This window comes from Canis lupus, chromosome 2, assembly GCF_003254725.2.
Source record: "Canis lupus dingo isolate Sandy chromosome 2, ASM325472v2, whole genome shotgun sequence".
Lineage (NCBI taxonomy): Eukaryota > Metazoa > Chordata > Mammalia > Carnivora > Canidae > Canis > Canis lupus.
Window position 1 is genome coordinate 50,400,316 of NC_064244.1, and position 24,986 is coordinate 50,425,301.

General features: G+C 34.7%; 1 protein-coding gene across 7 annotated transcripts in view; it reads left to right on the forward strand.

Moving 5' to 3' along the window:
- The window catches only part of SREK1 (splicing regulatory glutamic acid and lysine rich protein 1), a 45,408-nt gene extending 20,699 nt beyond the window's left edge, over positions 1–24,709 (forward strand). For 4 of the 7 annotated variants that reach the window (XM_025448253.3, XM_025448255.3, XM_049103357.1 and 1 more), the window contains 9 exons: positions 295–459; positions 600–778; positions 1,963–2,093; positions 2,973–3,087; positions 7,806–7,925; positions 8,295–8,663; positions 12,348–12,443; positions 18,878–19,022; positions 20,126–24,709. In XM_025448253.3, coding sequence (XP_025304038.1) covers positions 295–459; positions 600–778; positions 1,963–2,093; positions 2,973–3,087; positions 7,806–7,925; positions 8,295–8,663; positions 12,348–12,443; positions 18,878–19,022; positions 20,126–20,275 — 1,470 coding nt within the window. In that variant the 3' untranslated portion in view covers positions 20,276–24,709. Of the gene's footprint in view, positions 1–294; positions 460–599; positions 779–1,962; positions 2,094–2,972; positions 3,088–7,805; positions 7,926–8,294; positions 8,664–12,347; positions 12,444–18,877; positions 19,023–20,125 lie in introns of those variants that run through there. The other 3 variants (XM_025448254.3, XM_025448257.3, XM_025448260.3) reach the window with 2 other exon arrangements.
- Positions 24,710–24,986: the final 277 nt, after the last annotated feature.

Here is a 24,986-nt window from a genome sequence, read left to right on the forward strand (position 1 = left end):
ACTACTGTGAAGGATAATTGACTGTTCATTTTTAATTTCAAGTTTTAAAGTAGTTACCTAGGTAGTTAAGAATTATGTTGTTTTTCTAATGATACACAGAACTGTGACCTCCTTCTCAATAATTCAGATGTATACTTGGCTTAAAGTTAGGACTCCCTAGTCTCCTTCCATTCTTGTTGAATTGATAGTTTCTTTTTAAGGTTAAAGAATAGTAATCTTTGATACTAATAGAAAATATGTGTTTTTTCTTTCTTTCTTCTTTCTTTCTTTCTTTCTTTTTTTTTTAATTTATAGTTGGGTGTTTCCCTTAGCAGTTTGGGAGCTATACCAGCAGCAGCACTAGACCCCAACATTGCAACACTTGGAGAGATACCACAGCCACCACTTATGGGAAATGTGGATCCTTCCAAAATTGATGAAATTAGGAGAACAGTCTATGTTGGCAATTTAAATTCTCAGGTAACTAATTTAAGAAGCAGCTGAGTGGTAGGACCTCTTACTCTTTCCTGCTTCTTCAGAGTCATATCGATTATAAAGTAACATTTACCTAATTTTTTAAGAAGGATATACGTCATTAAAGTGTGACTTTGTTTCTTCAGACAACGACAGCTGATCAACTACTTGAATTTTTTAAACAAGTTGGAGAAGTGAAGTTTGTGCGGATGGCAGGTGATGAGACTCAGCCAACTCGGTTTGCTTTTGTGGAATTTGCAGACCAAAATTCTGTACCAAGGGCCCTTGCTTTTAATGGAGTTATGTTTGGAGACAGGCCACTGAAGTAAGAAACCCTAAACAAAGAAATTTTAATGATTTTGGAAAAGCTTAAACTATTTCTGATGTAATTCAGGCTTTTTTTTTTCTTTTTAATAGTAATTGGCAATTTGTGGAAAGGAAGACTTTGTGTTAAGTATAAATGAAATATATGAGTTATTTACCATTTTAGCTTTTAAAATTATATTTGAAAGCATACTATTTTCTATTTTATAAGATCTAATTTGATGTTAACCTTATATACCCTATATAATGATTACAGGTCTTTCCCCATAAGCTCTGATAAATCGGTTTGGGTTTGCATTATGACTAGACTAATGGACGGTTGAATCTACGTTGATGAACTTAGAGTAATATAGTAATAAGAATCCAAAATCCTAGAAGGAAAATAATATTGAGTGCCCAGAAATATTTTAAGTCATACATTTTGAGTGTTAATATTTTCTCATATCCTTGTTTGCAAAAAGAAAAATTGGCATAGACTTTACATTTTCAAGACCAGAAATTCTGTTTCTTACAGATTATTGAGGCAAGAGTTTTATCTGAATTTCATAGGTAATTGCCTTAGTTATACAGCTTTCAGCTATGAAAAAATTAATATCTTTTTTTAGTGAATGCTTGTCTTCTCTGTGTGAAGGGGGGTAAAGTGAGACTCATCAGATTCATTTATGTGCATCAGAGAAACCACTTCTAACCTAGTAGGGAAGAGTTTTATCAGGTATCTCCCACATTTGAAGCTGTATCTGACTCACCTATGGTCCAGGGTTGATTAAAATTGTGCACATATAGAGGTTTTCCTGCATTCTCCCAGCGTGCAGAGATGCCGACAAAATCTTATAATCCAGATGAGAAATGATTCATTTTAATATTGGTGTCAGCATTTTAATTTATTCTAACGTAAGTTGTGTGGAAAAGCACTTGTCTTGGTATATTTAAGTATTAGAGAAGTCAGCTAGTGTTGTTCTTCTTTTTTCTCTGCTTTTGGCCTTGTTAGCAAGAGATAAAGATGGATGGTAATGAGATTAATCATGGTTTTGATGTTGGTTTTGATTATTCTGTATTTAGTTGTATCATTCTTAATGTGCTTTTAAGATGTCCTCAGATTTATAAATACGTCTGTCTTTTAAACATTTGTTTCATGTTTTGTAAAATATGGTGTGTATTTGTGATATGCTAATATTTTTAATTTAGAATTAATCACTCCAACAATGCAATAGTAAAACCCCCTGAGATGACACCTCAGGCTGCAGCTAAGGAGTTAGAAGAAGTAATGAAGCGAGTACGAGAGGCTCAGTCCTTTATCTCAGCAGCCATTGAACCAGGTAAGGCCACAGTGTTGTTACATAGGTCACAGTTTAAGATCATAGAACCTTAGAACTGGAAGGAGTTTTAGAGTTTATCTTGTTCAGTCCCATCATTTTACAAACAAGAAGACTGAAACTCAAGAAAGAGTAAGTGGCTTTATAGCGTCAAAGGTCAAAGAACTGCTTAGCACAAATGTTGTATTTTCCCATGATACTGAATTGAAGCACTGATATTGAATTAGTTTGAGTTTCATCAGTTCTTTATGTTTTCGTAGCAGTCAGTGCCCACAACTGATTTGCTTAACGCAAAGTATAAATGTTATTGTGAGGCTAAAATGAATAAATATACTTAAAATGTTAAAATCATGCAGGTTCACTTTCCTTCAAAGTTTTCATTTTAAAAATAGGAAAGAGAGCCCATGATTTAGACAAAATATGAAGACTTTTAGCAAGGTAAAGGAACACAGACTTTTGTGTTGCTAACTGAAAGTTAAAATCCAATTTAAAAATGTCTACGTGGTTTATAGTTGAGCAGATTTCCTAAATTAGCACTCAGAATTTAAGCTTCACTACTAGCAGAATAAATGGAGAGAAGATTTAAAAATCACTGTCATAGGAATTACAGACATGTTATAATGGTACATTATGGCAGCAACAAAATATTACGAACAGCTGTTTATAATCATCTGGTTTATATGTACTGCTGCAGGGTGGCTGCACTCAACGAGTTTATGCAATGACTTTCTTGGATGTTTCTGAAGGATAATTGCACAGGAGGAGGATGTACAGAGAGTAGGCCCCTTGCACTATATGTGGTACATTCCACTTGTGCCTGATTATTAACTGGGATCTTTAATTGTTCTGAGCTTACACTGCAAAGTGGTTTTTTCCTCCCAGAGTCTGGAAAGAGCAATGAAAGAAAAGGCGGTCGATCTCGTTCCCACACTCGTTCAAAATCCAGGTCTAGCTCAAAATCCCATTCTAGACGAAAAAGATCACAATCAAAACACAGGTGAGAATTTCTGCTATCCTATTTTAAATTTTTTGGTCTTGTGTTTAAAATAGTTAAGATTTCTGAGGTTTTAGAAACTTTGCTGGAGCTCACCAGGACTTAGGTTTATCATTAAATGTTGCTATAATTATAATACTGTAGTTACGAATGAAATTTTATCTAATGCATAATTTTTATTATCTCTAATTTACAGTTTTGGAGGTTGGTTTTCTATCTTGAGGTGCTTTATTCCTGATTTTTCTAAGAATAAACTAGTCTTTATACAGAACTGGTAGAAAGTTTTCATTCTTCTTCTTGAGAAAAGGAAACATATGTGTGGTGATGCTGAAGTATTGTTGAAGTAGCAGCTCCCCTGCCCCTCAGTCCCTTCACGGCTTGGAGAGTAGCACCTTAGATCTTGGTTTCTAGTACTAACTTATCTCTAGTTCATGAGTCAAGTGAGGTGCTTTAGATCTTTGGTATTCTTGATGATAAGAGCCTTTTGCTCCCCCTTTGGGACCTGAAGCACAGGAGTGACTTTGCACCTTTAGCTCCAGTATTATATTATACTTAAGCTCTGTTTCTGTTCTTTTTATCTTACTTTTGAACATAGTTCTGTCATTGTGATTTTCTTCTTTTAATAAATCTGTTTTGTATTTAGTCCAAAATAGACCTCAAAATGTGAACTTGCAACATCATTTTGATTGGAAGTGCCCTAAGAATCAGGTTTAAAGTGTCAAGTTTTATTGTCTTCTCTAGGATACATAGGGAGATGTTACTGAAATGTGAAAATGTATATAGTGGATCCTAATTATGTGTTAATATGTATATACATACTTAGATCTGAAGAGAAGAGAGAGAAAAGTATATGTGCCTGTGTGTGTGCGAGCTGTGTGGTTGTATTAGAGAAGGAGGAAGGTTTGAGGGGAGGGAAAAGGAATCAGTATGCTCTATGTTCAGTGTCAGCAGCAAGCTCAATTTAGTCTGTTCTTCTATGATATCAAGGAGATTGAAGCAATGAGATAGGAAAAATTATATTCTTTGACTCTAGTAAACTATACTTCTGACTGCTTATTGGTATATACATTTCTATAATTCTTAGTTTGTAAAGTCTCTTTTGGGATATAGTTTACTGTTGCCCTCCAAGGTCTTCCAGTAAGGCAAATTCAGATCCAAGTGAAGGAAGTCGTTGCGTGTACAAGGAATAAGGCAGTGCAACAGAAGTCAGTTAGATTATGAATATTTTACAGATTGACAGGATGTGGTGAAGGTAAAGGAGGTAAAGGAAATACAAAATTGAGCTGAAGAGTAATTGCCTCTTTTCTGAGGAAACAGGAGACCAATGACCTGAACCTCATTTTGTGTTGTTCTAAGAGCTGTGCTCCAAATCTAATACCTTGGTGGTTTTCTAAGGCTGGAAAAAAGCAAAATTTGATTAACATCATTGTTTCCTTGATAATCTCTGTGAAGATTTATCTGTTGGAGCAATTTAACTTTCTGCTTTAAGGCTGCTTGCTCTTATCATTTTAGGTATATTTGGATAATTTCCCCTATCAAGGGTTAGGAGAAGAATTTTTCAGTCCAAGATAAAATTTATTAATTACTTCCTAATTCATGAGAAAGCTTTCCTGTAGGTTTGTCTAACTGTGTGGCATTAGAAATTACTTGTTTTTGGCACACACATATATGTAACACTCAGATAAGTTTATGTAGTGCGTAAATTTATACTGTTTTTTATACATGTATAGAAACACTTGTAGCCTTTACTGAGTTCATAAATACAAAAGAAGAAAGGTTCTTTTTAAGGGGGGAAAAAAAACTCCTTAACCACAAACATTTGACTTAAGGATCTTGGTATGGAAGGAACTTCCCTGGTAGGGGAGTGGGATGGCAGGCATTTCTTGGCTTCCCCCTGCTAGTGGAATTTGATACCCTCAGCTCTGGCTCTGCCCCACTAGACTTATTAACAGGAATGTGAGTTTCAGGATCCTTTGCTCTTGAAGGCTCACCCTCTACTTTCTTTAGCATTCTCAGATGCTCCTAGAGCCTCCCTCCAGCCTCTATCCCCTTCCTGTTCCTTCTCCTTCTGTAGTAGGAGGCAGGAAGGGATTTCTTGTCATTGTATCTTGACTAGGACTGGAGAAGTGTTTCGACTATGCTCAAATTTTTATATGTGTTTTTTCCAAATGACAGTGTTATAAAAGGTAGGTAGTACTGTGATTATTATAAAGTTAAGTAACCTTGACAGACCAGCATGGGAACCATAAGACATTTCTTAGTATTTTAAGGGGAAAGAGCAGACTTAGAGTTGAACTTTGATGAGATATAATGGTAAGTTGTTCTGTATTTACAGTTTAATTTATAAATGTGATTTTGCACATATGCTGAAATGATCTCCTAATGGTAACTCAAGTCTTTCTCTTTGGTTGGATTAGATTTGCTCTTGACTTGAAGCTTTTAGCGTTCCTGTTCACAACACTTGTTTGTAGGTGACTAGTGGGTGAGATAGGGACATGAAAGTATTTAATGTCAAAATTAAAATAGGATAATTACTCTTGGGACTTTCAAACTCTGCGGACCCATAAGGTAAGATGGGAAGCCAGTGATCAGTGTTTTTTTTTTTTTTAAGATTTTCATTTATTTATTCATGAGACTACGCAGAGAGGAGAGCGAAAGAGAGGCAGAGGCACAGGCAGAGGGAGAAGCAGGCTCCATGCAGGGAGCCTGACGTGGGACTCAATCCCAGGTCTCCAGGATCACGCCCTGGGCTGAAGGCAGTGCTAAACCACTGAGCCACCTGGGCTGCCCTGATCAGTGTTTTTTAACTTTATTTATTAAAGCTATACATAATGTTTTAAAACGTGTTTCTTTGCTTAAGGTTAAAAAGCAGCAGTGTTGGAGGAAAACAAAATTACTATATATTTTTAGCAAGGTTAACTAGAACAGAAAAGTAGAGTTTCTATTAAGTACATAGAAGCAAAGGCCTTAAAACACATTGCCCTTATGTGGATGTCTATAAATGGATTAAAAATGTTTTTAAGTTTTGCAGTTTTGCCTTAATACCTATCACTCAACTCTGTGTCTCTTGGGTTATTAGTAATAAAGATTTCAACAAGCTGTAGCTTATCTTCTTACATTAAAAATGTGGTATGAAGATAAATGTATAATTTTTAAAGCCATATAATAGGTGAGTGATTCAATTGAAAATTAGCTGTGGAAAACAGATTTTAACTAACTGAAAAATGTGTTTAGGATTAAGATTTTATTATTAATTGAAAATTTTGTGGAAATTTTTCTGGCTTAGCATACCACAAGTATTTAACTCTGTATTTCTTTTATAGATATTTGTTTTAACTTAATTCATGAAAACATGACTATCAAGATGCATTTTAATTATAAAAGCATACTTATGAAAGTTGATTTGATCTCCTTGGGAAAAATAAAGCTATAATTTAAACTTTTCATTTATATTGATTGTTAATGTTGATGATCTTGAGAGTTAAGAATTTTGAGCATTTACTCCATACCGAAGACTGCTAGGCAGTCTTTCATGTATCATCTGATTCAGTCCTCATGACAGCCTGAGGGTACGTAGGTATGCTTCTCCAACTTTGTAGATGAAGAAACTAGACTTAGACTGGGTAAGGGTTCTCCCAGCTAGTGTGTGGCAGAGCCAAGTGTCACAGCCACATTGTTTTACTCCAGAGCTGGTGAGTCTCATCACTTTGTTAAGTTCCATACATTCAATTTTGTTATGTTTTAATAACTAGTTATTAGGGTACCTCTTTATTAAAGAAAATCACATTATATAAGCAATATTTCATTGAGAAGAAGGAGCCTAGAGAATTTCAGAATTGGAGTAACAGTTATTTCTCCTGCAAGAATTCTGGTAATAAAGGTTTCTTTTAATAGCTATGTTTATATGGTTATAAAATCAAGATCTTGCAAATCCAACATAGGATTATACATATCTTTAACTCATGAGTAACATTTATTTTCCTGTCATACTAGCAGCGTAATTAGTACTGGGTGCTTCCGTACACATTCTTAATATATATTATGACGAATATCACACAGCCAGTTAGAGAAACTCTTGAGCCATTAAAACCACTATTTCCTGTCAAAGTGTAACCATAAGCAGTATAATCACAAGCAGTTCTATTATGTGCAGGTCAAGAGTTAAATTTAGGATATAAATACTTGCTCTATGGGAGAAGTCCCATAGTAACAGTCATATAATAATGAGCAAAAGAAAGCCACATGTGAAAATAACAGCTTCAAAAAAAGAAGGCAGGGGTGCCTGGGTGGCTCAGTTGATTGTCTTCCTTTGACTCAGGTCATGATCCCAGGGTTCTGGGATGGAGCCCTGCCTCCTCCCTGCTCTGTGGGGAGGCTGCTTCTCCTTCTCCCTCTCCCTCTACTCCTACCCCCCTGCTCCTGCTTTCTCTCTCTCTTTCTCTGTCTCTCAATAAATTAAAAAGAAAAAAAAAGATTACAACTTCAGTCTGACGTAGAAAGTAACTTAATTTCTTTCTCTGTCTTTGTGTTCTGGATAATTTATTTCAAATAGTCAAATAGTCTGCCTCAGTCAACTGAGGCATTACGTAATAGAGAATTTTAAAATACTGATAAATACTTGGGATAGGTTTTAAAATTTTCTTACTTAAAAGACATCTTAAATGTTTAAAAATTGAAATTAACAGTAAGTTTTGACATTCTAACAACTTGTTTTTCTTTAGGAGTAGATCCCATAATAGATCACGTTCAAGACAAAAAGACAGACGCAGATCTAAGAGCCCACATAAAAAACGCTCTAAATCAAGAGAGAGGCGAAAGTCAAGGAGTCGTTCACGTTCACGGTGAGTTTTGGGGGAAATTAGTGGTAAGTTTTTTTGTGGCTTCATTTGTTAAAAAATTCTTACGGTTTAGGTTTTTAATGAGCAACATTATATTTTTCTGATTGTTTTAGTAGTGATTAATATTGGTTGCCATTGATTTGAGTATGATGATCAGAATGACGCATGAGGTTTCTAAAATACATAATTGAACCTGTTAATTGTTTGATTTAGCAGCTTCATGTACACCTTGGTTACATAGAAATTATTGTGTAATGTGTTATAAGCTAGTATAAATTGTTTTGGGTCGATTGTCGAGGAAAGAGGTAGGTCCTTTTTGGGGAATAGAATAATTTTAGTTGTGAATTTATTTATTTATTTTTGTTTTTAAAGGGACAAGAGAAAAGACACCCGAGAAAAGATCAAGGAAAAGGAAAGAGTGAAAGAAAAAGATAGAGAAAAGGAAAGGGAAAAAGAGAGAGACAGGGAGAAGGAACGTGAAAAAGAAAAGGAACGGGGTAAAAACAAAGATAAAGAACGGGAAAAGGACCGGGATAAAGACAAGGAAAAGGACAGAGAGAGAGAGCGGGACAAAGAACATGACAAGGAGCGAGACAAGGAAAAGGAAAAGGAACAGGACAAAGAAAAGGAACGAGACAAGGACAGATCCAAGGAGATAGATGAGAAAAGAAAGAAGGATAAAAAATCCAGAACACCACCCAGAAGTTACAACGCATCAAGAAGATCTCGTAGTTCCAGCAGGTTTGATAATGCTTAAAATTTTTGCCAAGGGATATACTGTCAACAAATGAAAATAAATTTTAACCAAGGGGGAAAAGATTATTCTGGGCAAATGGAAATAGTACAATAATATTTCCCTCTAATTGCAGAATAAACATTTCTCTAGTAGAGCCCTTGCCACAGTAGTGAACCAGTGAGGTAGAAGGGATGATAATTGGGCAAAGTTATTTGAAAAGTTTTTTTTTTTTTTTTTTTTTTTTAAGATTTTATTTACTTATTTGGCAGAGAGAGAGAGAAGGGGGAGAGGCAGGCAGGAGTGAGTGGGGAGCCTGATGCAGGGCTCGATCTGGGACCTGAGTGCAAGGTAGACACTTAACCTACTGAGCCACCCAGGTGCCCCATTTGAAAAGTTTTTAACTATCTTTTGTAACCCACTGTTTGAATCTGGTGGTGGCAGCCGCAGTGGCTGCTGCTGCTGCTGCTGATTTTGTTGGAGGATGATATGGCAAGGGCAAGTTTTTTTTCTCTTCTCTTCTCTTCTCTTCTCTTCTCTTCTCTTCTCTTCTCTTCTCTTCTCTTCTCTTCTCTTCTCTCCCTCCCCTCCCCTCCCCTCCCCTCCCCTCCCCTCCCCTCCCCTCCCCTCCCCTCCCCTCCCCTCTTTTTTCAATATGGAAGAACTGACCTCTTGGTGAATTTTAATATGCAGAATGATTATTAAAATTTCTTATTTAAGTTTCTTATTTAAGTTCTTATTAAATTACTTATTTAAGTTATCTTTACTGGTCTATTTTTTTGGGTGTTTAAATTTTGGTTTTCCTTTATCTGTCACTGTTCAGATTTTACTGTTTTTCCTAGGGACTGTTCCCTCTATTAATAAGTACACTGCCACCAGATGGCAGCAGGTTGCCATAGTAACAGCTGCTAAAAGAACATAGGACCTTCCTTGATTCCAGATTATCTGAACCTGTATCCATTACTCCAGATGATATAATAACTGAGTAAATGGAGGTTCCTAACTTTTTAAAAAAATTCAGTTAGCCAACATATAGTATAACACCCAGTGTTCATCCCATCAAGTCCTAACTTGTTTTAAACTAGACTTAAAAACACTGAACAAAATATCTATTTTAGCAAGCTTTATGGATATTTTAAGTTTGGTTTTCCATAGAAAATAACTGGAGATGAATGTATATTTTCTGTTTTTCTAACTTTGTGTTTCAGTAGCTTGTTTTTAATACCCGTCTTTGGTCAGGTAATACAAAATAATGGCAGGCATTTATTGCATGCTTTACTATATGTCAGATTTTGTGTCAGCACAGTTTTTCATGACTAACCTTATTTAATCCTCGCAGTATGTGAGAAGACTATTATTGTCATGGTTTAGAAGTATGATAATACTGCAGCTCAGGGGAAATTTTCCATCTGCTCTGCACTTCCATTAGAAGTACGGTAGCTCTTTCTCTTCTTTTTAAGAGATTAAGTTTGAGAATTCTCTAATTAGTACCTGGTACTTGCTTTTAAAAACTGCCACAAAAGCATAAAGTTGAAAGCTACAGTATATATTCAAATGAGGGTTAAAATAAACAGATCACTGCCATACTTCAGCACATTGAACCAGAAACTGAAGAATTAATTAGCCTCATTGCTGTGGACATCAGTCAAGTCTGCAACTGTTCCTTTACTCCACAGTGATTTTATTGATTTGCCTGTCAACATTCCTTCATGTTTATGTGATCATTTAGTTGTTGTCCTTCATAACACAAAACAATGTTTTGATTCCTTTTAAATTCAGTTGAATTTACTTTTTTGATGACTTTGAAATGTTTTAATTTGAGGGGGAGCATTTTAAGTTGCTTGATGTTTAAGAAAGTTCAGATGTTTACATTCATTCCTAAGTATATTCTTAACTCCTGTCTGGGGCCTGGGGAATAAATGCTGACTAACATGAATTTCCAAAGGTTCAGTGGGGCGCCTGCATGGCTCAGTCAGTTAAGTGTCTGCCTTAGGCTCAGGTCATGATCTCAGGCTCCTGGGATGGAGCCCCGCAGCAGCAGACAGTCTGCTTATTGCATTCCTTCTACTCACTCAGCACACGTGTGTGCATGTGTTTTCTCTCTTTCTCAAGTAAATAAAATCTTAAAAAGGTTCAGAAGTTTGAAATGTTTCCTGTTTTCAAAGAGCTTGGTAAAGAGTTAAAATTTGTCTTCTTTTAGTATTTTTCTGTTTTTCTTGTGCTTTGATTTGTTTAGTAAACGGGAAACATTTTAACGGCTCAAAAATAGTGTATTTTTATTTTCAACATTGTCCTCTAATCTACATTTTTAAAGGAAATTTTGATATTTAAGCAACTGGTAATGTTTATATTCACTAGTAAAGCTAGTAAGGGGAAAGGAGAAAATACTGATACCAGATGTCCACCTGTGCATCGTGCTTCCTGAACAAAGTTAAACTGGGTAGGGTGGAACCATTTTGTGTAAACAAAGCCTAAGACACACTGTTAATCTCATCTTATGAAATAAGCTTTGTGGTACTTGTGCTGCGCTGTTACAGAATGGCAGTGACTGAATGGAATATCCTTACCTGATTTTCACCTTAGTCAGGAAGAGTAATTTTGAGGTGTCATGAAAATAAAATCAGGTAATGGAGGAAAGGGCCTTAGGTAGTATTGGAATTGATGTTGTTTTCAAAGTTCTTGGCTGTTTTAGGCATAACATTTACTGTATCTACCACATCTGAGCATTATGTAATTTTAAATTTTATAATGAGAAATGTAGGCAAAATGTTTTATTAGCCTAGAATATTCTTGTTGAGGTGGTATGGAGAACTATGATTCTAGCGGATTTGGTTCTTTGACCTGTACGACCACTACTTATTAGAGCTCTTTGTGAGATCATTGGACACGTTAATCATAGTATGTCCTCCTTCCTACCTCATCCCTTGAATTATGGACATCTTGAAATTCACTGTTTCTCAGTTGACCAGGTTTATAAATGAAGTAATTTTGTGTATGAATCATTTGCTCACATGGTAAACAAAATTGTTCTTAATAATACTAAACACTGTCAGTTCATTAGTTATTTTTTATTTCACATTCAAGCCATAGGTTTTAACTATTTTATTTCTGTCTAAGCAATTTGTGCACTTAGTTTTACATGAAGAGAGCACTAAAGTGGTAGGAAGTTGGGGGGTGAAACAGTTTCTCTATAAAATGAATTAATGTAAATACTTTTTTAGAGATATTCTAAATGCTTGGATTTGAAAGTTCACATATTGCAAGCCAACTTAATCTTTTATAAAATAATCCACAGTGGGGCAGCAAGGAGCTAGATGCAGGACAAAGGGATCTGGACAAGCAAAACCTTTTAGATGCGGAAGAAGAACATACTTGAGAGAATCTAAAGTAGCCATTAGGAAATTATTACTGTAATTAGGAAATTATTGTTCAGATAAACCAGATGAGAAGAAGGTTTTCTTCCTTTTCCGTTATGAAATCTTAGAACATATTTTCATGTCTGTAAAATTTATGGTTCAAAATTTGACCTCCACTAATACTACATAATAGAACATGTTCTTAAAGGAAATGACTTTAAACTGGCCTTTGAAGAATGTTTGCATGAGAGCATTAAGGACCCATTTGCTTTTGTGTATTTGAATTCCCTTTATTAAAATTCCTGTATTTTTAAATAATATATTTTTGACTTCCAGGGAAAGACGTAGGAGGAGGAGCAGGAGTTCTTCGAGATCACCAAGAACATCAAAAACTATAAAAAGGAAATCTTCTAGATCTCCCTCCCCTAGGAGGTAGGTTGAACGCGTGTGCTAATAAACCCAAGGATGGAGTGGGGGGCGGGCGTAGAAATCTTTTCTTTTTGATCTGTTTTTAAACTTTCTCTTTTGAATGAGTAATACGTTATACATTTGCATGTTTGAGAAATCCCAACAGCATAAAAAGTTACAGATCAGTAGGTCTTAACTTCACCTATGCATTCATCTTCTCTGTCTCCGTAAGTAGTGACTTCACTTTTTTTTGTATTGTATGTCCTTCCAGTTTTGTGTTTAGATATACAAGATGGAAATTTATAGTTTCTTTTCATATTTCTTTGCAAAAGGCAGCACAAAAACCACATGTTGTGCCCTTGCTTTTTTTTCACCCAATTACCTGCAAGATCTTTACATATTCATTAGTGAGTGCTGCTTCATTCTTTTTTTTTATTTTTTATTTATTTATAGTTTTTAAAGATTTTATTTATTCACAAGAGACGCAGAGAAGAGAGAGGCAGAGACACAGGCAGAGGGAGAAGCAGGTTCCCTGCAGGGAGCCCGATGTGGGCCTCCATCCTGGGTCTCCAGGATCACGCCCTGAGCCGAAAGGCTGTCACTCAGCCACTGAGCCACCCAGGCGTCCCCTCATTCTTTTTTAGTAACTGCATGGACTTTCGTTATGTGGCAGTACTTTGGTTTATTTAATCAGTCTGCAGTAGAATAGGTTTTCTTAATTTTCCTGTCATAGATTATACAGTACTGTAATGAATAGCTTCAGACTTTGTTGTGTGCAGGTATGTGGGAAAATTCCAAAAGTGTCGGAGGCTAAATGTGTTTATAGTATTGAGAAGTATTTCTGTATCGCCCTCCCTCCTTATGAAGGCAGCAGTTTGCACTTTAACAGACTGTGTATGAGAGTGCCTGTTTTCCATCAGCTACAACATACTTTGTTACTACAGTTGTGGATTTTTGTCTGATAGATGAGAAATAGTATCAGGATATAGTAATTTTAGTTGCATTTCTCTTAAGAGTGAAGATGACCTTCTCTTCATATAGTTGAAGGCCATTTGTATTTCTCTGTGAGTTGTTAGATACTTGGCCCATTATTTTTGTTTGTTTTGTGGGGTCTGGTTTTTGTTTGCTTGTTTGTTTTTAGAATTTTCTTATATCCAGGGGCTTTTTTTGAATTAGCAACATTATTCTTTTTTTTTAAGTTTATTTTATTTTATTTTTTTAGTTAACTCTACCCAAACATGGTGTTTGAACTCATGACCCTGAGATCAATAGTTGCATGCTCTTCTGAGCCAGCCAGGTGCCCCTGTATTAGGGAGATTATTCTTTAGTGATTTGATACCAGCTATCATTCCTAGTTTGTCCTTCCTTTTCAGAAAATATTATGAGACTTGATTCTACAAGAGATTTTGATTTTTTAGTAGTTTCCTAAGTTTTTTCTTTTTCTTTTTTAAAGTAAACTGTATACCCAGTGTGGGCCTGAAACTTAAAACTCTAAGATTGAGTCACATGCTCTACTGACTGAGCTAGCCAGACATCTCTCAAATGTTTCCTTTTATGATTTCTGGATTTTGAGTCTTATAAAGTTAGAAAGATCTAGATTATAATAGAATGCCCCTCACTGTTTCTTCTTGTACTTTTATGATTTTACTTATTGCGTTCAAATCTTTGATCCATTAGGAGTTCGTCTTTATGTATAGTATGGCATGTGGGTCCAATTTTATTTTTCCATATGCTTTTCTCTTTGTTTTTTTTTTTTTTTTTTAAGATTTTATTTATTTATTCATGAGAGACATAGAGAGAGAGAGGCAGAGACATAGGAAGAGGGAGGAGAAGCAGACTCCATGCAGGGAGACCAATGTGAGACTTGATCCTGGGACTCCAGGATCACACCCCGAGCCAAAGGGAGACTCTCAACCACTGAGCCACCCAGACATCCCTCCATATGCTTTTATGTTGATCAGTACAGTACCACTTATTAAAAGCTCATGTTTTTCTAACACTAATTTGTTATATTGACTTTTCAGGTACTAAATATTTCTGTTTGTGGTTGGGTCTATTTCTGGGCCTTCTCTGCTGCTGGATTGGTTTGATGATTCATGCATGTACCAATGCCCCATGCTTTTTTATTTTTTATAACTCAGATTGTATAGTTTTTTTTTTTTTTTTAACATTTTAGTAGGGCCAATTCTTCCCCACTCTTCCACTGCTGTTTTTTGAGCATTCCTGACCATTCTTGCCTATTTTTCCATTTGAACATAAGAGTTGTTTAGGTTCTAGAAATAAAATCTGGTGGTGATCTGTATTACAGTTGCATTAAATTTATTAATTAGGGAAATTGACAAACAGATTTTATCAATAAAGCCTTATGGTGGTGAGTCTTGCTTTCCAGTATCTTTTTTACTTCTTTAAACCATTTGTAGTGTTTTTTAGGAATACTTCAGTGTTTGTTTCATAGAGATTTTTTAATTTAATTTTATTTTATTTTCATTTTTTTCATAGAGATTTTATACATCTTTAAGTTGATTTCTAGATACTTTATTGTTGTTTCTCCTGTCTTTTCTTTCATTATGTCCTCTAGCTGGAGGTTGGGTTCATGCAAAGGAAGATTACTGCATTTTGTGTATTTATTTTTTATTTCATCACCTTAATAATTTGTCATAGTTTTTCAGTTGGTTTTCTAGGTAAAGAAAAGAGAAATTTACAAAAACCTTTGTCAGAATGTAAAGAGGAGCATGTTTCTCAGTAGGGGTCTTACTGTTTATTTGCCAGTGGGTTACTGGCAAACAAACCCAAACAGTGGGTTACTGTTTTTAGGTGAGAATAATAGGAGGCATTATGATACTGTAGTCATGGGCCATATGTGTATATTTTTAATACTTTGGTCTTGGAAGTTAAAACTTTTCTCAGTTGTGAATTCAAATTAGGCAAAAAGGTTACTTTTTTGCCTAATTTTTCACAAGGTTACTTCTGACCCATTCCTTCTATGTTGCTCCCCACCCACCTTCTGTAAGTGATCAATTGCTTTTATCCTTCCTGTGTTTCTTCTTGCAAAATTAAGCAAATGCATTGATTAGAATATCTGTGTATGTATGTGAGTAACTGTACTTAGCCTCACTTACATGTTGGGTTTTTCTTTTTTAATTGAGAAATAATTCACATATCATAAAATTCACTTTAAATGTGCAATTCAGTGGTTTTTAGTTAGGTTCACAGTATTGTCAACCGTCACTCCTACTTCATTCCAGAACATTTTTTTCACTTGAAAACCCGTATCCACAAGCAATTACTCCCCCCCCAGCTCCTGGCAGCCACCAGTCTCACTATCTTTGTGGATTTGCCTGTTTCTGGATGTTCATATGTGGACTCAGCATGTGTTTTACAACTGGCTTCTATGACTAAATGTAATGTTTTCAAGGTTTATGTTGTAGCATGGATCACTACCTGATTCCTTGTGAATAATATTCCATTGAATGCATAAAACCATGTTTTATTTATCCATTCATTAGTTCGTGAACTTTTAGTATTGTTTCCATTTTTTAGCTATAATGAGTAATGCTTCTATGACTATTCATGTACAAGTTTTTGTGAGGCCCTGTGTTTTCATTTCTCTGGGGCATGTGCCTAATGAGTGGTAATTACCCAGTGCTGTTTTACTCTCCTTTTTTTTTTTTAATCAGTGTGCTAAGCAGTGAGTCAATTTATTTTTTTATTTTTAATTTTTTTTTTTAAGTAATCTCTACTCAGTGTGGGGCTGGAGCTCACAACCCTGAGACCAAGAATCACATGTTTTACCAACTGAACCAGCCGGGTGCCCCTCTCTTTATCTTTTTAGAAACTGCCAGACTGTTTTCCCAAGTGCTTGTGCCATTCTACCTTCCACCAGCATTGTGTTAGCGTCCTGATTTCTCCGCATGCTCACCAACATTTGTTATTGTCTGACTGATTATAGCCATTCTACTGAGTGCGTAGTGGTATCTCATTGTGGTTTTGATTTATGGTTTTCTAATGAATAGTGATGTTGAGCATCTTTGTGTGTGCTTAATTATTTTTTGTGTTATCTTAGAGGACATGTCTTTTCAAGTATTTTGCCCATTTCAAATTTAGTTATTTGTATTTTGTTAAGTTGTAGGAGTTCTTTAAAATCTGCGTATTAATCTTGTGTACCAGATACATGATCTGTAAATATCTCTCCTATTTTGTGGGTTTTCTTTTCTTGATAGTATTCTTTGATGCATTAAAGTTCTTAATTTTGGTTTGTTTTTATTTTTGTTTTTGTTTTTTAAATATTTTCTTTATTCACGGGAGACAGAAAGAGGCAGAGACATAGGCAGAGGGAGAAGCAGGCTTCCTATGGGGAGCCTGATGCAGGATTTGATCCCAGGATCAGGACCTGAGCCAAAGGCAGATACTCAACCACTGAGTCACCCAGATGTCCCAAAGTTCTTAATTTTGTTGAAGGCAGATTTATCTATTTTTTTTCCTTTTGATGCCTTTGCTTTTGGTGTCATATCCAAGAAATCATTCTAAATCCAGTGCCTGGATTTCTTCTAAGAATTTTATAGTTTTCTTCTAAGAATTTTATAGTTTAAACATATATGTTAGGTCTTTGACCCATTTGAATTAATTTTTTAATATGATATAATGGTCCAACTTCATTCTTGTGCATGTGGCTATCCAGTTTTCCCAGTATCATTTGTTGAAAAGATTGTCCTTTCCCCCTTGAATGGGTCTTGGCCCCCTAGTCAGAAGTCATTTGAACTATATATGTGGGAGTTTATTTCTGGGTCTTTGGTCTATTCCACTGGTTTATTTTCTGTCTTTATGTAATACTGCACTGTTTTGATTACTGTACCTTTCTTTGTACAGTAAGTTTTGAAGTTGAATGCTGTGCCTTCAAACTTTGTTCTAAATTTTAAGATTGTTTTGGCTATTTGATGTTCTTCAAGATTCTATATGCATTTTAGGATGGGTTTTGTATATCTGCTAATAACAAAGATAATGCGATTTTGATAGAGGTTGTATTCAATCTCTAGTTGGCTTTGGATGCTGTTTGTCATCTTAACAATAGTTAAGTCTTCCAGTCCATAAACATGGATGTCTATTTATTTGTTTTCATCTTTTTAACAAATTTTTTGCCTTGGTTAAATTTATTCCTAAGAATTTTATTCAATTTAATGTGATTGTTCCTTTGACACTTAAGAATTAATGTAGAAAGATGCACACATATGTTGCAAATATGTAATTTTTCTTTTGAACATGCTAATTTTTTTTTTACTTGCAAAGTTTTATGTAGGCAAATTTATCAGTCTTTTATTGTACCTGAATTTTTAGTTATGGTTGAAAAATCTTTTTTTTCACCCAGATAGTAAGGAAATTTACCCATATTTTCTTCTAATACTATTTTATTTTAAAAATTTAGGTTCTAATCCATTTGGACTTACTTAGATATTTTGGAATGAGATATGAGATAATGATCCAGATTAATTACTTCAAATAAGTTGTCTCCAAACCTTTTATTTATAAAAGACCATCTTAGGGCAGCTCAGGTGGCTCAGCGGTTTAGCGCCACCTTCAGCCCAGGGCCTGATCCTGGAGACCTGGAATCGAGTCCCATGTCAGGCTCCCTGCATGGAGCCTGCTTCTCCCTTTGCCTGTGTCTCTGCCTCTCTCTGTTTCTCTCATGAATAAATAAATAAAATCTTAAAGAAAAGACCATCTTTTCCTCAGTGATTTGAGATCCTACCTTTGTTACACTAAATTTCGTATGTACTTATATGTTTGCTGAATGTCTTTGTTTTCTTAGTCTTTATTTTTGAATTACTCGTTATTACAAGAGAAAATTTAGAATTCCATGTTGAGGCTAACTTTTTTAAGTGGAAGGTATTATGCTTCTGACCGAAAATGCATTATTTTTTCCCTCTAATTCTAAAGATCTATTGTTTTTATAAATGAAATTTGTTCATGAAGTCTTCTCTTAACTTTTGATCTTGAATTGGTGGGTCTTGTTTGTAATTGTGAGTGACAAGGGCAGTGGCACAGGTTACTTGAAATTCTAAGTTTTGCTGTAGTCATTCAGCCCTCCCTGGAGCTGCCCCTAATTTTTTATCCTTTACATTCCTTTCTGCTTTTTGCTTTGAAAAGGTGGCTATAAAAAAACCAGCACCCTATATTTGGCCTTATTTTAATCTTATTACAGTTGATAGATAAATCTTGAACAAATAAATTGAAAATGCCAAATCATGTTTTATGTGAACACACTGTGGCCTCTGCAAAAAAAGATTAATTGGGTTGTGGGGTAGAACAGGTGGGGCTGTAGGACTGTTTATGTAACTTGGTCAAACCCGATTACTGACCTGCTTATTTCCAGTGCATTAGTGTTAGATGAGACTGTTTCATCGACAACATGGGAGTCTATAATGTCTTAGAAGTTAACTGGCATATTACCACTGTTCTTACAGCAGAAATAAGAAGGATAAAAAAAGAGAAAAAGAAAGGGACCATATTAGTGAAAGAAGAGAGAGAGAACGTTCAAGCTCTACAAGAAAGAGTTCTAATGACCGAGATGGAAAGGAAAAGTTGGAGAAGAACAATACTTCACTTAAAGTAAGCAGCAATCACTCAGTGTTTTGGCTTTGAATAATTAAAATTGAGATTATTTTTTACATAGAACTAGATTTAGACCAAAAACTTCTTGATATCTTGTATGTTTTTGGTATCCTTTAATATTTGTTCGATTAATAACTTTTTTAAGCTGGATTTTTGAAGAGATGAAGTAAGAGCTAACTGAAACTCAGACACATACATTCCTTACTATAGGGAATCCTAGAGTCCTGGTTGTCCTGTAGACAGTAGGACTGTCTACAGATAATGCATATTTGATTTTATACGAAGATTTCTGGTTGAGGCCATTTTCCTTAAAATATATGTATTTCCTGAAATAGATTTTTTCCAGCAAATTTGACACAAGTTCTGTTGTCATTGGTATTGTAATGTATATTGAAATTAGTAGGTTCGTCGAATTAGAACAACAGAAAACCAAATTCTACCAAGTAAGGGTGTTTTTGGGGATAAATATTTAATTGCTAGTGAATTACATTAATTGCTTTATTATTCCAGTAAGTGTATTTGTATTTGGAAATCATTTGTAAGTTCTAGAGCTTTCACCTGATAATTTTATTTACTCTCATATTGGTAGGGGTTTATCACCATCATCAGTAACCTTGATAACATCTCTTGAGCATTACTGTGTGTCAGGCATTGATTGTTCCATATGTTCTCATTTAATTCTCCTTGAAGCTGAGGGCAGAATTGGACTGTTCTTGAGCAGTCTTTTCTAGAATGAAGAGTGATTTCTTTTTCTGCATCCTCTGAATTTTGCTTCTTTGGTATCCAGATTGCAAACCTATCCTGGCATCTTTGGGAGCTATTTAACTCTTTCGGCTAGTCTGTCCTACTTTTCAATTCAGTAATGTTTATTGAATATGTCCTAGACTTTCTTTTTGATTATTGTAATTTAATTTACAATTTCCATCTTTTATGAGAAATACAGAGGATATAGTGATACATTTATTTATGTGAAAAGATAATGGGAGCAAATAATCACTTTTACTAAGTTCACAGAAGTACCTATTTTAGCTGTAACCAGATGTAATAGCAGGCAACTTTTGAGAAAAAATATTAAACATATGGCTTAATATTCATTGTAGGAGAAGGAACACAGTAAAGAACCAGATTTAAGCGTGGGCAAAGAAGTAGATGACAAGGACGCACCAAGGACTGAGGAAAACAAAGTGCAGCAAAATGGGAATTGTCAGCCAAATGAAGAAAACCTCTCTACCAAAACAGAAGCAGTATAGAACTGACAGGTGCACCTCTGAACACAGGCTGGAAGAAAAATCCAAAGCTTTTAATTCTCTCAACAAGATGTTAAACGGTGAAGAAATCCAGTTGAGCATAAAGATACAAACTAACAGCTTTCCTAGTTGTTAGGTGACTTTGTGGCCATCTTGTTACTGAGTAAGAAAATAAAGCATGGACATGGTGAAAATAACAGGTGTTACCCAAACTCCTCATCTTCTAGAATCTGTGCATTTCCATGGTGGCTGCCACACTTGTCATGTGGTTTGTTAGTGTTTGCCAAGAACCATTACAAATAAATGGGACATCAAAGATCCAAATTTGTACTATCCATAAAGACTGGAGATAAGCATTGGAGGCTCTTTTAAAAAATGGTAGTTGCTGAATTTTGTATTGTTTTACCTTTTTTTTTTTAAATTTCAGTATATACAGATTTGATGATGTGCTTGAAATCGGTGCAAATATATACACACCCTTGTAAGTGCAGAGTATGTAAGAAGTTTTAACATTTACTTCACAGGATTTACGGTGATTGTGTTAAATTCTCACTATTGTGTTTTCTTTTGCTCACTGTTTAGGACAACAGTTTTTTGTTAAAATAGTTTTACAGACTAAAATTGCTTAAATAAGTGGATTAATAGACAACTGACAATGCATGCTCCTGTTCTCTTTCAAAAGGAAGAGCACCCATGCTGAATACTAATACTAATGTATTAGTATTCAGTTTAGAATCATTGGGTCTCCCCACAAAGTAAGCATTTCTTTTTGAACTTTCATGACATTTCCAAGCTTATTATGAATAATATTGCAGTGTGTGTTGTCAGCTGTAGGTGGCAAAGGTGCCATTATTAAAAGAAGACTGGGTTTTCAAAATGGGCTATGGGAGCACAAGCTGAAGCTTTAGTGCCTTCTACAATGTGGTATGCTGTTTTCTAGAATTTTATATGTGCTAGTCATTCTCAGTTCATAGGGAACGTAGATGGATATCCCGTTCACTCCCATAGAGAAGTGTGCAAATGGTATGTCAGAAGAGCTTCTCACATAGTTCACCTAACACAAGGCAAGTCCTGTTTTCAAGAATGGCTTCAGAGCTTAAAACAACAGTGCAGTTTTGGGACCATCAGTTTTATACTGTGATGATTGAAAATGAAGCATGTTCTTACTTTACTTAAATCAAAGCAAACACTTTCTCGTCTCCATTGGATGGCCTTAATTATTACCTCTTAATCATCTTCTCATAAATGATGTGCAGAAATTCTATGTAAAGGAGAACACATGAGGTTATTTGTTTAAGGATACGTTTACTTGAGTTTAAAATATAGGTCGTCCGTTACTCTTAGGCTCACTTTCAGCAGGAAGTATACATGTAGTAAAATGACAACATTGCTAATATTTTCCCCCAAAGCCGTAAGTCATAATTTCAGAAATATTTTCATTATTGTTTTGTTTCCCCAAATGTTATACCTTTTGATTAGCATGTTATTAAAATAAATCAAGTATAATTATTTTAATGCAAGTCTAATACAATCAAATTACTCCGTTGCCTTACCTCATGGGAAGAGTTACTTATAGATTTAAAAAGCTGAGTAGCACATCAGTTACTTGGTTTCAACTTGAGTTTTCTTTTAATGTTAATACTATTGAAACTTAAGTATTTGGTAGAGAACGGAAAGAATTGCCCCTATTGCAATGAAGCCTCGTTTTATTATGAAGCTGCTTAATTACTCTTCATGTGTTCAGAATTACTGTGTTTTTTTTTCCTTTTTTGTCACTGTGTACATTAAAATTTTTGAAAATGCTTTACTATGTAAAGTATAGATGGTCATTTTAATCATTCAACCACATACGGTTGGCTGGTAAACAGCTTATTCTGATACAAGAATGCTTGGGTGCATATGGAAAGATTGTGGAGGAGTGTGTGTCTTGCATCAACAGCTGTCTTATTTATAATATGTAAGTAGAATAGAGCAAATGTTGTTTGAATCTTTGTTATTTTTAGTACCATTTCTCTAATAAAGCCAAGTATTTTAGAGGAAAGTATTTGTTTATGCATTTCAAAACAGCATCTTAGTTTATCATGTTTATCTTGTTTTAGTTGGCATAGAGATTGTTTCGACATGGAGAGTACATGTTTGTTTGGTGTCTATAAAACAATCATTTAAAGTTTGAGTTATTTCTTGTACTCTGGACTCCTAATGTTTTCTTTGTTGGCAGTTAATTTGGTGCTTGCTGCTAATTATTTTTCCTGCTGGTGACATTCAGCTTTAAAATAATGACATTTCTTTTGAAAGACACTGATTTGTAAAAGTTGGACATGAATTGAGTAGGGATGCAAGAGATACAAAGAAAGTGAAAAAATGTCTTTAAGTGGGCTTACAGAAGCAGTGTATAGGGCCTGGAGGTGAGTGGTTGCGTGTGTGCGGGCGCATGCGTGAGAGAGATTGAGAGATCGAGAAAGAATGAGAGAGAGAAAGACATATTTTTTTCTTTGTTCACTTATAGGAGCCTGGTAGGTTTCCATTTATTATTTTCTTTCAAGGCATTTTGTTTTTTCTTTAAGGCTATTCTCTTTCAACCCAGGTAGATGTTGTCAGGAAAACTTGAGGTAAGGCCGAGAAGACAGCTTTTTATACTTGATCCCTTCTGTAATTATCTTTTTTAGCTTGATTATACAGAGAGTACATTCTGTTCCCTAATTGTGTTGCTATTCATCATTTTAGACAAATTCTGTTGATCTTGTTCTTTCTTTTCAGCAGTGCATAATGAATTATTTATATTAAGATGGCCTTCATAATAAGCTGGCTAGTTTCATATGTGAAAACAAGTATGAATCCTTAACTTCTGCAATTATCTCCTTATTATTCTCCATCTAATCTAATTTATAATTGCAAACACTAATTGTGATTTTGTTCAGAATTCTTATATTCAAGAGTTCTATATATGCTGTGTTGATCTTCAGAAACGTCAGAGGCTTAAATTTTGACATGCTTAATAGTAAAAACTCATGTTTAGAATCCTTTCTTTTTTGTGAAGAAAATAACTTCATTTGTGATGTTATTTCCAGGACCTCATTCATTCCTATATATATGTTTCTGTCTTTATCTTAAAACTTAAAAAGCCCTGAATCCAAATCACCTCTGAAGGTTCTAATTTTAAGAATTACGGTATGTAGTAATAGGCTTTTAAACATTTAAAAAATCTATTAGAAATAATATGGTTTGAATTAAATCTTTTTTTTTTTTTTTAAGTAGTTGAATTAGCTGTTAAAATGAGTCTTTGGAGGGATGCATCGCATAGCTTAAAATTTCAGGGAATTGTATCTTCACTCAAACATAGTATCTGATTCTAACTGCGTGGGTTATAAAGTAGAGCCATTTCCACAAAGTATGTTCCTTACATGTTTAGGTTTTTAAAAAAATTTTTACTACCTACATACTTAGTAATCTCACATTTATTTAACTAGTGTAATATTCATTTAAAATTGTTTCTTTTCAGATTTCAAAAGGTAGTGCTCTTAAAAGGGCTAAATTATATTTCTGGAAGCAGTAGTCAAGTATAATGTAATAGTCTTTTAAAATGAAATTGACTTCCCTATTTAATTTTGGGGTTGTGGATGAATTTGTTTTTCTTAAATCTTCTCTTGGTGATTCTGTCTGAAGATTGATACATTATTTTAAAAATAATAGCTAGAGCTGTTAATGGTTTTTGGTCCCTATTCAGGCTGGTAGTATGTAATCACTAGATTTCTTTCCATTCTAAAGATATTTTTATAGTTCCTAGCAACTAATTTGTTAAAATTATTAGTTTATATTTAATATAGCTTTTCTTAATACATTGTTTTTAAAAGCAAGGTTTTAGTTTGTTGCCTGATTTTTAAATTTACTTTGTATCTAACATTTTCATTTCAAAAATTGCCAACTTTTGTGAAATTTGACATATTTTACTGCTGAGATTTATTTTCCTGGGATTGGAATGGAATTAATATAGTTTTCTCCACTCTTGATTAACTTTTATTTGCTAGATAGTTAATTTCTTGACTATATGTGCAAGTTCAAGTATATGAAAATCATAATGAAGAAGTTAGAGTTGAGGAGACGGAGTTTTACCAACTTGAGGCTGTGTGTGGTAGGCAACAACCTCTTGGGGAATGATCTCTGGTTTCCACAGAAGATGACTTTTGGGTGTATTGTGTAGTTGTATAGGTAGTTCGGTTTAATAGTTAAATATTACTCTCCTGAATCTTACAATAGTGTTCTTCACATAATGCGATGGATTATTAAGGGAAGAGTTTAAAATGTAAACATAAAGATGCTGCATAGGTGGTGTATATTTATGTGAGTAGGACTACTTCTAAGTGGACTAGTAAAGATTTATCAAATGATGCTGCTATTGTGTTGCTATATTTTTAATAAAAACGAAAATCTTAAAATGTTGCCACTGTTGAGTAGTATTTTCACCTACTTCTGAGACATTTACACATTTATGGCTTTTGAAAAATAACTGAAAGGTGGTAACAAGCCCTTCCAGGGTTTCGCAATGTCTTTCTGGTTTTGGTTTTACAAAGATCTTGCTGGCCTAACAGGATGAATTGGAAGGTTGTGTGTGTTCCCTCCTCTTCAGTTTTCTGAAGGACTTTGATTCATATTGTCATTACTTCTTCCATAGACGTTAGGTGGAATTTCATAGTAAAGCCAATCCGAGTCTGGAATT